General features: G+C 40.6%; 1 protein-coding gene across 2 annotated transcripts; it reads left to right on the top strand.

The window, feature by feature from the left end:
• Window positions 1-9,295: 9,295 nt before the first annotated feature.
• Window positions 9,296-12,926, top strand: LOC141626659 (uncharacterized). 2 transcript variants are annotated; one of them, XM_074440356.1, is made up of 3 exons: window positions 9,296-9,676; window positions 10,800-11,124; window positions 12,836-12,926. In XM_074440356.1, the coding sequence occupies exons 1-2, from the start codon at window positions 9,381-9,383 to the stop codon at window positions 11,056-11,058; spliced, it is 555 nt and encodes a 184-aa protein (XP_074296457.1). In that variant the 5' UTR covers window positions 9,296-9,380; the 3' UTR covers window positions 11,059-11,124; window positions 12,836-12,926. The 2 variants fall into 2 exon arrangements, with proteins under 2 accessions (XP_074296457.1, XP_074296456.1); XM_074440355.1 differs by having other exon boundaries at window positions 10,800-11,121; window positions 12,836-12,923.
• Window positions 12,927-14,091: the final 1,165 nt, after the last annotated feature.

Below are 14,091 nucleotides of genomic sequence, written 5' to 3'. Positions count from 1 at the left end.
TACCATGATACTTCGGGATGACCACTTCAACCCCGCAACACTCATAACGGATGTAAACCCAGCCAACCAGAAGAAAGGGTGGAGAAAGTCAATTAAATGGACCAACAATCAAGAAAGGCTCTTCAAGCTCACAACTGGAGAAGGAGAAATGTTCTAAGGAGAACCAGAAGACGACGAGTTCGAATCTGAGTCAGAGTCTGAGTCAGAAACTGAATCTAAGTCTAGGGAAGTCATCAGAGAGTCTCCTCCTGTTGTCACTCCTCATCCCTTTGTTTCTCCTAGTGTAGCATCATCTAGTAACAGTAGCTCGAGGAATGCCCCAGCATCTGTCCCTTTACCGCCACTGACTACAGCACAGATGACTTCTTTGTTTCAACTATTTTAAAATATTAATATGAATATATCTGATTCTGCTTACTCTTCGTGTTATCTTGATTGCAATTCTGTTTATGATGATAACGAGGATGATCCTAACAACGACTCATTCAAACTACCTCCCTACATAATTAAAGAAATACTAGAGGAGGGTAAAGGGGCACCAGTTATAGAGAACACTGAACCTATCAACGTAGGGACAAATTTAGAACCCTAAGAACTTAGGATAGGGACAACCCTAGACCCAAATGAAAGAGCTCGCTTCATCGACATTCTTCACGAATTCAAAGATGTCTTCGATTGGTCCTACAAGGATATACCAGGGATAGACAAGGATATTGCAGAACATCGAATCCCAATCAAACCAGGTTTCAAACCCGTAAAACAGAAACTTCGTCGAATGAGAACAGAATGGGCTCTCAAGATCAAAGAGGAAGTGGACAAACAGTTCAAAGCCGAGTTCATCAAAGATTCCGTGTATTCAGACTGGGTGGCTAACATAATCCCCATACCCAAAAAGGATGGGCGAATCCGAGTTTGTGTTGATTTCAGGGACCTAACCAAGGGCAGTCCAAAAGACGATTTCCCACTCCCACGCATCGACATACTAGTAGATAATACAGCTGATCATGCACTCCTCTCTTTTATGGATGGATAAGCAGGGTTATAATCAAATCAAAATGGCTGAAGAAGATATGCACAAAACAGCGTTCGTCACCCAATGGGGTACTTATTGTTACACAGTTATGCCATTAGGATTAATCAATGCTGGAGCAATGTATCAACGCACCGCGACTACCTTGTTACATGACATGATGCACAAAGAAGTATAGGTATATGTAGACGACATGATTTTCAAGTCCAAGGATAGGCAAGGTCACATCGCCAACCTTCACAAGTTCTTTCTCAAATTTTGCAAGTACAACATAAGACTTAACCTTCAGAAATGTGTGTTTGGAGTCACGTCCGGCAAGCTATTAGGGTACGTACTCGGTCAAAGAGGAATAGAGATTGATCCATCCAAGATCAAGGCTCTAATCGAGATGCCAAAGAGACAGACAGAAAAGGAAGTTCGGGGTTTCCTGAGAAAAGTACAATACATCAGTCGTTTCATTTCGAAACTCACAATGATTTGCGAACCTATATTCAAAAAGCTCACGAAAACGGACCACACCATGTGGGACGACGATTGTCAAAAGGCATTTGACAGAATCAAGGAGATATTGGCTAAGCCATCAGTTCTAATGCTACTGCAGAAAGATAAACCCTTATCTCTATACCTCACAGTCACATAAACTGCCATGGGGGCTATGCTTGCACAATTCGTCGGGAAAGAAGAAAGAGATATCTACTACCTTAGTAAGATGTTCTTAGAATAGGAGACTAAGTATACACCACTTGAGAAGACATGCCTCGTTCTTGTGTGAGCAACCAAGAAGCTGCGCTATTATATGCTTAGCTATTCTGTCAAGGTTTACTCGAAGATGGATCCTGTTAAATATATTTTTTAGAAACCTGTCTTAAATGAACGTTTGGCAAGGTGGACTTTGATGCTCTCAGAGTTTGATCGCAAATACGTGCCCCTGAAGGTCATCAAAGGATGATCAGTGGCTATATTCTTCGCAGACAATCCCATTCATGATACCCAAGTAGTAGATACATGGTCATTTCCGGATGAAGACATTTTTCACACCGATGCAGAATTATGGGACCTCTACTTCGATGGGGTTTCCAATCTAAAAGGATATGGTATAAGAGTGTTGCTCATTTCTTCTAAAGGCGAGCATACACCAATTTCTGTCAAACTCGACTTCGAGGTGACCAATAATACAACAGAATATGAGGCCTACCTCATCGGTTTACAAGCAGCAGTCAGTCTAGCTATCAAAAGACTTCGAGTCCATGGTGACTCATCTTTAATCATTAATCAAATCGCTGGGTTTTGGAAAATCTGAAGTGAAAGTCTTGTGCCATATCAAGCCAGGATAGATCAAGTGGCTCAATTTTTCAACCAAGTCATTTACTTACATCTACCTCGAGAAGAAAATCAGTTCGCAGATGCTCTTGCGAAACTTGCATCCTTGATCAACATGCCTGACAGCATGATAGAGATGCTGTTATGTATTGAACGACGGTTAGAGCCAACCTATGTGCATTTTCTCACTGATGAAAACGAAAGTCAAGAGGAGCCTTGGTATCAATCCATACTAAACTATAACCTCAATCGCATATACCCACCCGATATGGATAAGAGGGGACAATGAGCGATTCGTCTATTAGCATCTCAATATGTCCTAAATCAAGGGGAGTTATACAAAAGAACGCCATAAGGCGTCATTCTGCTTTGCCTTGATCATTCAAAAGCAAAAAAAAGTTATGGAAGAAGTCCATGATGGAGAATGCGGTCCTCATATGAGTGGACCAATAATGGCAAAGAAAATCATGTGTCTAGGATACTCTTGGACAACGATAAAGACAGATTGAATCAAATACATAAGGCATTGCCACAATTGCCAGATCTTCGGGAATGTACAACACGTTCCACCATCTCTACTATAAACGATGACATCTCCTTAGCCATTATCCACTTAGGGAATTTACATCATCAGAAAGATCACTTCAGCTGGGACGGGTGGTCATTGTTTTATTTTGGTAGCCATTGATTACTTCACAAAATGGGTCGAAGTAGCATCATATACTACTCTGACATCCAAGCATGTGGCTAAGTTCATACAAACCAATATCATTTGTCAATATGGGTGTCCACATGAGATAAACAATGACAATGGGTCCCATTTTCAAGCTGAAATCGAACAGTTGTTCGCCAAGTACAAAATTAAGCATCATCATTCTTTGCCCTATCGACCCCAAACTAATGGTACAGTAGAGGCAACCAACAAAAATGTCATCAAGATCCTTTCTATCTAACTTATGGCATGGAAGCCGTACAACCAATAGAGCTACAGATCCCATCTCTACGCATTATACTCGAAAGCCAAATTCCAGAAGCAGAATGGAATAGGGATAGGTACGAAGAACTCATTCTCTTGGACGAACAAAGACTACGTGCCTTGCATAATGTTCAAATATATCAAGCACGGATTAGGAGAGCCTTCAACAAGAAAGTCAAACCTCAGAACATCAAATAAGAAGATCTAGTGCTTAATTCTATTCGAGCTCTTCTACCAGTCGACCCAAGGGGAAAACTCAAACCTAATTGGGCCGGTCCTTATTTAGTCAAATCCATACTCTCAGGAGGTGCGGTTAGTATTACAGGCTTAGACGGAAATGATTTTTCAAATCCGACTAATTTAGACCAACTCAAGTGGTATTACGCTTAGAATAGAACCAAAAACGCGCCACGTGGGACCCACGTGCCGCTTTTGCGACACGAAATACATGGCACCGACCAAACCTCGAGATCGTGCCACCTCGCTCTTCCGTTTTGGCATTTTTATTCATCCTCAGTATCATCAACCTAAATTAATTGCATTCATAGGAGTAAGTAAAGCACCATGCTTATTCTCTATGTTCATTACAAGCTCTTACTTTGAACATTTATTTTTTTACATTTTCTATTTTCGAACTATGTTCTGGGTTTTATTTAATTTTCAATGAATACATAGGCAATCCTTCGCAAGATACAACCCAATCAATTTCTAATAACAAATGTAAATAGAAGGACATTTGCTTTGACATTTGGAATTAGAAAGAATAAATAAAGGGAACTGATTTTAAGTTCCTAACTGAAAACAATCGGTTTATTCATCTATTAATAATACGCCAAATAATATATAAATGCTGAAATAAAATGCTAGGCTAGGATTCTAAAAATCCCGCCATTTATTACAAATGATAATTAATAATAATAAATAATATAAAGACTCGGGCTATTTTCTATTCTTCCATCTTTCCCTTGCCTTTGTCATTTTTGTCATACTTCTTGTCTCGAGGGGGACGCTCTTGCGTTATCTCTGACCTAATCACCCACGGTCTTTCTCAAGGCCTAATCTTTCCATTTCGATCTATAATCATCTTTTCAACAGGAGCATTCTTCGGCTTCTTCTTCGGGCAGACGACTCGGAATCCAGCTTCTTCGATCTTCTTATTCTTCGGCTTCTTCTTCGGGCAGACGACTCGGAATCCAGCTTCTTCTTCTTATTCTTCGGTCAAGTATTTCTGGTTCTCTCTTGCCACTTCGCGGATCTTGTAGTCAATTGGCTGATGCTTTCTCAACTTCTCGCGCTCTTCCAAGGTGCTAGCCTTAACCCATTGCAAATAAGAATTTGACACCCACAACGAACCAACTGGGACAGGCAAGTCTCCGAAGTATGCGCCAAAGCATTCTGCGGAATAGTGTCAAGCTTAGGGATTTTTTGTCTCATGCCAACTTGCCTCATTAGCCTCTCCGGAAAAATATGGACCATGAACTCTAGGCCTGGGATACGAACAGATCAAGAAGGATCAAGGGATGATACTCCTGTCAATGCCATGAAGTGCCACCAAGGGACAATCCATCTAACCAGCGGACCTCCTTCATTCTTTAGTTTGTTCTCCCAGTAGTTGCAAACTCGAGTAAAATCAACCATGTACAACCTTGTCCTCATCATAATCGATCGTGATCGATATCCAGGCATGTCACTTGTGGGCTCGATCAATCGTAGCCTTTCCATCAGCCAAATCTGCAAAAGGAGACAAGTATTAATGTCCCCGTCTCTCGAAAACAACAAACGAAAAAAAAAACAAAAACAAAAACAAAAAAAAAACAAAAAAAACGAAAAAGAGAGAAAAAGACGGGAGCATTTTTTACCTGTAAGATGATAGGACTTCCAAGATATTAGAGCTCACGATTTGTCTTTCAATTATCCAATCCTAAGATAGTCTCTTCTAGTACCAAGCAAGCTGGGCTCTTGGGCAGTTCCATTTTCTCGATAATACCCAAAAACCGCGGGTCACCTCTCATTTCCGCGTCAACATGGCCCTTTAAGACAAAATAATGAAGAAGGCAAAATCCGAAGGCTCTGCGCCTCGCAACATAAGAAATAGAAGGGTCCTCCCTATCTATAAAACGGTGAAGTCGAAAATCCGTACATGCACCCTTTGAGGTTACAAGACGATCCACTTCAGCTTTGGTCAATCCTTGAAGGTCCCTAAATTTATTCTTATATCCTTGGGAAATAGATGGTAAGGACGGAAGAGTTTCTATGTCTCACCCTCCAATTGCTGCAAATTCATCACTAAAAGGACAAATTTCAAAAACATGATAATCCGGCTTCCAATATTCAAGACAGGCATCAAGAAACGGTCTTACCACTTTCATTTGTTTAAAACTGATGATTGATCCAAAAATATCCATGTCATGCTTCTCCGTGTTCGAAAACTCATTGGTCTATTCTTTAAGTCGGGATTCGAAAGCATCCATTTTTCTTGAAAATATTTTTTTGAGAGAAATATTATATTTTATTGAGCTATAGAGTAGTATGATGCGTGCCTTTTATATGCGATTATTCATCTATTTTGGCGCGCATTTTTGTGCTTTTTTTATGCTATTTCATTGCTATATTCCCCGTGTTTGCTACTTTGGGTACATGTTATGAACTTGCCAGGTTATTCGCCCAAATGTGCAAATGTAAGCCAAATCCTATCAACAAAGGTGAGATGAGCTCCCGTTCTTAGTCTTGATGAAAATGCTTGGAAAACATTCTCTTGGACTCCATAGTGAAGTAAGGAAGGTTATCGAGCAAAATAAGAGCTTCACATTACTAGTGCCTACTTTGAAGAGCCATAACTCGAGTTTTACAACTGATAATCAAGTGATTCCAATTGGAGGTGAAAGTTTATCCTCTTATCTTTCCAACGCCACCAAAAACGGCCGATTTGCCCAACGAATAAATGGAGGTTGATTTGGTTTTGAACTGGGAGAAGTGCCATTTTATGGTCAATAAGGGAGTTGTCCTTGGGCACTTATTATCTGATAAGGGCATCCAGGTCGATAAGACAAAGGTGCAAGTGGTAGAGCAATTGCCTCCTCCCGTGAACGTTAAGGGAGTTAGGAGCTTCCTTGGTCACGCTGGCTTTTATCGCCGGTTTATCAAGGATTTTTCCAAGATTGCTAAACCACTTACATAGCTGTTACTTAAGGATGGCCCATTTAATTTTACTGATGAATGTCTTTATGCTTTTAACAGGTTGAAGCAGCCTTTGATTACCGCGCCGATTATTCAGGCTCCGGATTGGGAGCTACCATTTGAAATAATGTGCGATGCTAGCGATTATGCATTTGGCGCGGTGCTGGGTCAAAAGAAAGCCAAAGCTTTGAGTACAATCTACTATGCGAGCCGAACTCTGGATGAGGCTCAGGTGAAGTATGTCACTACTGAAAAGGATATTCTAGCTGTAGTTTATGCACTAGAAAAGTTTAGGTCTTATCTACTCGGGTCCAAGGTGATTGTTTTTACAGATCATACAGCTCTGAAGCAGCTTCTTGTCAAGAAGGACGCGAAGACACGATTATTGAGATGGATACTCCTAATTACGGAGTTTGATCTAGAGATTCGAGACAAGAAAGGCTCTGGAAACATTATTGCTAATCATTTGTCTAGATTACAGCTGCAAGATGAGGGGGATATTCTCCCTATTGTTGACTCATTCCCAGATGATGCTTTAATGGCCATTGAAACTGGTGAGAACCCTTGGTATGCTGACTATGCCAATTATATTGCTGGCAGTTTACTTCCGCCATATCTATCCTATCAACAGAGGAAGCGATTTCTTCACGATGTAAAGCGGTACTTTTGGGACGATCCTTATTTGTTTAAGGATTGCGCTGACGGTCTTTATAGACGGTGCATACCGTAGTGGGAGACCAAAGCTATCCTGGAAGCTTACCATTCTTCATCCTATGGCGGTCACCACGGTCCATCCAGGACCGTGGCTAAGGTACTTCAGTCAGGTTTTTATTGGCCATCTATGTTTAAAGATGCTAAAGTTTTTGTTTCAGCTTGCGATGCGTGTCAGCGAACGGGAAATTTATCTAGGAGGCATGAGATGCCTCAAGTTGGCATATTGGAGGTTGAGATTTTCGATGTCTGGGGCCTTGATTATCAAGGCCCATTCCCGTCTATCAAAGGTAACAGGTACATTATGGTCGCTGTAAACTACGTGTCCAAGTAGGTAGAGGCTATTGCTTCGGTCCATTGTGATGCAAAAACTGTCATCCAACTTTTCAAGAAGGTAATCTTCCCTCGCTTTGGTGTCCCTCGGGTTGTCATCAGTGACGGAGGTATGCATTTCAAAGAAAAACAATTTTATGCTCTTTTGTCTAAGTATGGTGTATCACACGGTCGAGGTTTGGGGTATCACCCTCAAACTAGTGGTCAGGTAGAGGTTTCCAATCGGGAACTCAAAGAGATATTAGCAAAAGTTGTGTCTAAATCACGAAAATATTGGAGTCTTAAATTGCATGACAATTTATGGGCTTATAGAACTGCTTTTAAGACACCGATTGGCGCTTCGCCATATCGGTTAATCTACGGTAAATCTTGTCATTTGCCTGTAGAGTTAGAGCATAAAGCTTGGTGGGCAACTCGTGAGCTGAATTTTGATAATAAATTGTGTGGTGAGAAACGTTTATTACAGCTAGATGAGCTTCAGGAATTCAGGCTGAATGCATATGATAGTGCCAGAATTTACAAAGAAAAGACAAAAAAATGGCACGACAAGAGGATCATACCGCGTGAGTTCAAAGTTGGGGAGAAAGTGTTGCTGTTTAATTCCCGACTACGCCTTTTTCCTGGTAAGCTGAAGTGCAGGTGGTCTGGCCCCTATACGGTAACATCTGTTTCGAAGTTTTGGTCAGTTGAGCTAGAGAACTCCGCGGGGAAAAAATATAAGGTAAATGGTCATCAGGTAAAGCATTATTATGGCCAAGAGGATTTTATTGGAGTGGTTGAGGTGTTGCACCTCGAACCCGTTACCAATTCTGCTAATTGAGGTAACAAAGGTCGAGCGACACCATATAAACCAGCGCTGACCGGGAGGCAACCCAGATTTGTAAAAGTTTGTAATTTGCGTGATTTAAATTTATTAGCTATTAGTTGAACGCTAGTCAAATTTATTTAATTAGCGCGTTTAGTTTTTTATTATTCACGTATTTGCATTTTAATTTTCGGAACATTTTATTTTAAATTTCGCATTTCATTATTTTAGTGGGTGAGACTAAGGGACTTATCGCTTTTACATGTATTGTCACAGGTTGTTTCAAATTGCCAGCGTTTTGGTGTTGTCGATCGACAGAGCATCCCATTCCGATCGACAGAGGAATTTAATTTCGATCGAGAAGAAGAGATCGTCACAGCTGATTTATAATTGTGGGCGTTATGTTAATGTCGATCGACAGAGTAGCCCAGGTCGATCGACAGAGAAGTTATAGCAACTCTAAATGATTGACAAAAGGGACATCGTCACGGGATGTCTCAACTTGTGGCGTTTTGGTGTTGTCGATCGACAAAGTAGACCATTCGATCGACAGAAGAGTTCAACTACAATAACTAATGCCTTAGTTATTCTCACATACATGAGTACTCCTCAACCATTGACACATTATACCTGCTCTTCCTCTTTCACGATTCAAAACACCAAAAAGAAAAAAATCCTTCAATTCAACCGTCAATTTTCTCCAATAATTCATCCTTCATCTCCATAAACGTTTCCAATTTCAAATTTATCAAACACAAATCACCCAGTTTACCCCAATTCAATTGCAAAATTTCGAATTAGGGTTAGGGGTTTTGGAAAATCGGAAATTTGTTTGTGAATTATCTTCTGAAATTCGACAAATATCGGTTCCTAATTATATATAATCGAACTTGAATCAACCCAATCCCCAATTCAATTGCAAATTTTGAATTAGGGTAAGGGTTTTGACGGAATTGGCGATTTCATCTGAATTTTGTTTCACAAAGCATCGACTGCCGGAATTCGAGTTTGTAGTTTACTTGTTGGTGATGGACAGCCAAGGGAAAAGGCAAAAAATGAGTATCGAAACCAGTCACGGTGCTCAGGCCGCGCGTGACGGCGGCACTGCAGAGGTTCGTGGTGGTCGAGCAGCTCCCACCTCAGGTCGTGGCGGTCACACGGCTGTCGCAGGGAGCAATGGTGAATGTACGGGTCAACAAAGTAACGATAGCAGTGGTAATGGTAATGTGGAGCAGTCAGGTACATCGATGATACCACGCGCAGAAATCAATGGTGTTGACGGGTTTCTTAATATCCTGTTTGCCTCACAGGACCAGCGCGACAGGTTTGAAAAACTTTGTACCCGTTCTATTATTCCTACTCGTTTCTTTGACGCTGTTTCTTTAGACGCATTAGGAATAGGTGTACGTAATTCCGTTATTGATTTGTTGAATGGAACTGGGACTACTGGCCTGATCACGATGCTAGAATACACATACGCGTCTTTAACTTATGAATTTTTCAGTAGTTATGTGTATGAACAGGAAGATGAGGATGGGGGTATTGAGGAGGGACGAGTTTCGTTCCGTCTTCTTAATCGTGACTATACACTGACCTTGACTGAAATTGGCACTCATCTCGGGGTGGCTAATGCTGGTGATTGATGTGCCCCGAGGGAGGGCCTGCTTGTGCTCCTTTGGAGGGCTATGTCTACCAGTCGTCGTGACCGCCCTAAGGGCAATGATATCGACAACCCTCCCATTCGCTATTAGTTTAGACTAATAAGGATTACGATTTTCGGCCGTAAGGAACCCAACAATTTGACCATACCTGAACAAGAAATGTTGGCTGAGTACCTCAACATTGACCAAAAAGACCCTTTTGTTTTAAATGTGACTGAATTAGTTGCTGAAGATTTTGACACTGTCCCGACCCTGAAATCTATTCATTGTGGTGGGGTGATTAGTCACCTCGCCCGTAAGCTTGTACTAAGTTTCCCACCCCCACATTTAGTGGCCATAGGCCACGGTAACCCTAAGAGATTGGAAGCTGACCGCTTGCTTAATACCAAATACATGATCAACGCCCATTGGCTAGAAACAAAGCCGTCTTTATAGTGGAAGGCGGAGGGATTTGGGCTGATCCACTTGCCTTTCTCTACCCCTATGACGAAGTTTGACCCCGCTCTTGACCCTAAGAAACCCAAACCTCCGACTCCCATCTTATAAACTGTCAGCTGGACAGTTCACTACGGGGTCTTCTGTGGAGGTCAGTCAGCCTTCTGGTTCGGGGAGTACTCCCCCATCTCTTCCACCTCGTCTGACACAGACTACGACACCGACACCCTCTACATCTCAAATTAGACCACGACTTATTTACCCTGGTAATTATATTCCTATTCCTCCTTTTGTGCCTCCTCCGGTCATGGACCAGAAGGCACGTGATAAACTGTTTATTGAGATGTGCAGAGACATTAGGCAGTCACGGATCGACCAGTCTCTTTTCACTTACTACACTTATAATTCAAATGCAAAGGCGGGCTACATCGCTTCTAATACGGTGCACCCTTCCTGGTATCGATTCCCGGAGACCTTCTCGCCTCCTACTAGTGACAGTGACGATGATGGTGTAGCAAGTGATGCTCGTAGTAATGACGAGGAGAATAGTGGCAATGAAGACGGCGACGAGACGGATGGCACGAATCCGTCTTATATGGGTGCTGAGTAGTGGCAGCTGGCCACGCCCTCCCCATGGTTGTTGCTGGTTTGGGGAGGTCCTCTTTGTATATAGGTTGTAAGTTCTCTTTTCTCACTCTTTGTTTTATTTTCATTCACTTTGTTCGTCTATCCCTTCCCTATATTTTTCTGCTGCTGCTAATTGTTTGCTGAACACAATGAGGGCATTGTGTGATTTGGTTTGGGGAGGGTATACATATGTCTGTTTTGCATCCATATGCATTTTTCTTGCATTTTCTTGTTCTTGAAAAAAACATTGAAAAATTGGAAAAATACAAAAATATGTTTGCTTTTAGGTAGTGTTTTAGTCGAGTCAGGAGTGGCTATGTAACAATGATGACAATGCATTTATACTTTTTTTATCTCGCCTAAGCCTTGCACTTGTGACACCTTTATTTTGAAAAATTCATTTGCATAATCTAAGAGTTTTTGATAATTTCTACCAAACGAATAGACTTGACCTATATGTTGGCGAACTACTTACAAATTCTAAGGTTTAGAGCTTAATAAATCGGTGACATTCATGACCGGTTTCATTTAAGATGTGAGTAGTACTCCTTACAAAGCATATAACATTAATTTGCACAAGTATGAAATTTGTCTCTTTTTGCCTACATACACTCGGGTTTGTGGTGGTGACACATGTGAAGAGGCGACCCTTCCTTTATGCTTAACCTATTAGCTTCACATTAGCCAAATTTGCCCTTTTGACCCATTTATTCAACTACATTCCTATATGGCTTACCCTTGTCAAGCAAGTCTTGTTGATAAGTTTGGAAGTCTCGTTGTGGTCAATCTATGAAGAATGCTTTTGTCTTGGAAGGAAGGTGAAAAAAAATTGATGAAAATGAAAAATATGGAAAAAAAAAAAAGAAATGAAACAAAAGATGAAAACTATGGAAAAGAAAGCAAGAAAAAAAAAGAAATGAGAAAAATGAAAAGATGAAAAAATGGAAATTCATATTACTCCTATGTTCATTCTATTTATTGTGGGAGGGGTATTGTTGTGGTTGTGAGTGAGTTTATGCCACATTTCACATTGTGCTTAATTTTAGATGTTGGATTAGAAGTGGAATATTTTTACTTTTGGTTGTGTTCGGTGCTAGCTTGACTTCTACCTCCACATATCCAAATCAGTTTCCCCCTTCTTACCCACTTACCTCACCTCACAGTCATATGTAAGTCCTCGGCATGTGTCATGGACCTCATTTGGTTGGAGTGTATGTGTACGGTAGCTAGAGATATCTATCATGTTAGATTGCATACATACTTTTGTAGGTCGTAGTTAGGTGAGTGACTATTTTCCTTTCTCTCTTACAAAATCTATACTCACCTTGTGATTTAATGAGAGATGAGTGACCCGTGAGAGTTCGACATAGATGGTCTTGCAAGGTCGATGGTTTGGTAGTCTTTGGTCATTAGTTTAACTCGGTTGCATTTGAAATCTTGTGCTTTAAGCTTTGGAATTCATTCCTTAGCAAGGGTGTACTATTGCATTAAATTGGTTTAACGAGTCTTTTCTATAGTTAGCTCTAAGTTATATGCTGCTCCATTTGTCCCTTTTTCTATGTCTTGGGTGTATTGCTTGCTTGGGGACAAATAAGAGTTTGGTTTGGCGAGGTTTGATGCGTGCCTTTTATATGCGATTATTCATCTATTTTGGCGTGCATTTTTGTGCTTTTTATATGCTATTTCATTGCTATATTTCCCGCGTTTGCTACTTTGGGTACATGTTATGAACTTGACAGGTTATTCTCCCAAATGTGCAGGTGTAAGCCAAATCCTATCAACAAAGGTTAGATGAGCTCCCGTTCTTAGTCTTGATGCAAATGGAGCTTGGAAATCATTCTCTTGGACTCCGTAGTGAAGTTAGGAAGGTTATCAAGCAAAATAAGAGCTTCACATTACAAGTGCCTATTTTGAAGAGCCATAACTCGAGTTTTACAAATTATAATCAAGTGATTCCAATTGGAGGTAAAATTTTATCCTCTTAGCTTTCCAACGCCACCAAAAACGCCTTATTTTCCCAAGTAACGAATAAATGGAGGCCATTTGAAGTTCGGTGCACGTTGCAGGAAATTGCGTGACGCAAGTCGATCGACCACAACTGAGTGTCGATCGACCAAGCACCATTGTCGATTGACTTTGGTGAATTTGCACGACACAGCAACTTATTTTGGAAGGACATTATGATGTTGTCTATCGACATTGTGCTCTTGTCTATCGACCTTGTGTAGTCTGTCGATAGACCAAGTCCCTTTGTCGATAGACAGGTTGCATTGTTTTGGTCTTTCATACGTTGTTTTGCTTTCCTTTTTTTGGGCTTAGTATAAAAAGCTCCTGTAAACCTTTTAATTGGGTTATCAATAATTCTACAGTAGAAAACTCTATTACGTAAATCACTTCTAAAACCCTTTTAGATCTAGAAACTTTGCAATTTCTCTCTCATCCTTTGCTATTCGGATTATTGGTAATTGAATTCAACCTTTATTTATTTATTCTCTATTTTGCTTATTCTCTATTTTCTCCCTTATTAGTATTAATTTTATGTTTAATTCCTTTTGTCCCTTTCTCTACATGAATTCTCTTTTAATTTCATCAATTTTTATTGAATTTCTTATTTTTATTATGAGTAGTTAATTTCTCTCTTACTAGGACTAGGGGAGCCATGGATTTGTGACGGTCTTATATTAGGTTATGGTTTTGGCATAATTATTGTTTCTGTATTGTTAATTGTAGCAAATAATTGTGATTAATTGGTTAAGTGCACGTAACTAGTTAATTGAACCGGTAAACTCTGACCTAAGATCGAAAGCCTGGTGAGAGTTAGACCTGCTACAAACAATAAAGTGCCCTAATAAGTTGTGAGAGCCCGTTAGAAGCATTCTAGGGCAAAAAGCGGGCCGATAGGACCTTTTCATTACCCTGCAGACCGTCTTATGACTGACCCTTGACCTTAGACTTGACTGTTGCATTTTCCATGGTGAACCGAAGTCCTAGCTCTTCCTCATATTATATTTAAACT

The sequence above is a fragment of the Silene latifolia genome, chromosome Y (assembly GCF_048544455.1).
Source record: "Silene latifolia isolate original U9 population chromosome Y, ASM4854445v1, whole genome shotgun sequence".
In the NCBI taxonomy this organism is placed as follows: Eukaryota; Viridiplantae; Streptophyta; class Magnoliopsida; order Caryophyllales; family Caryophyllaceae; genus Silene; species Silene latifolia.
This window is presented reverse-complemented; position numbering and strand designations above follow the sequence as displayed.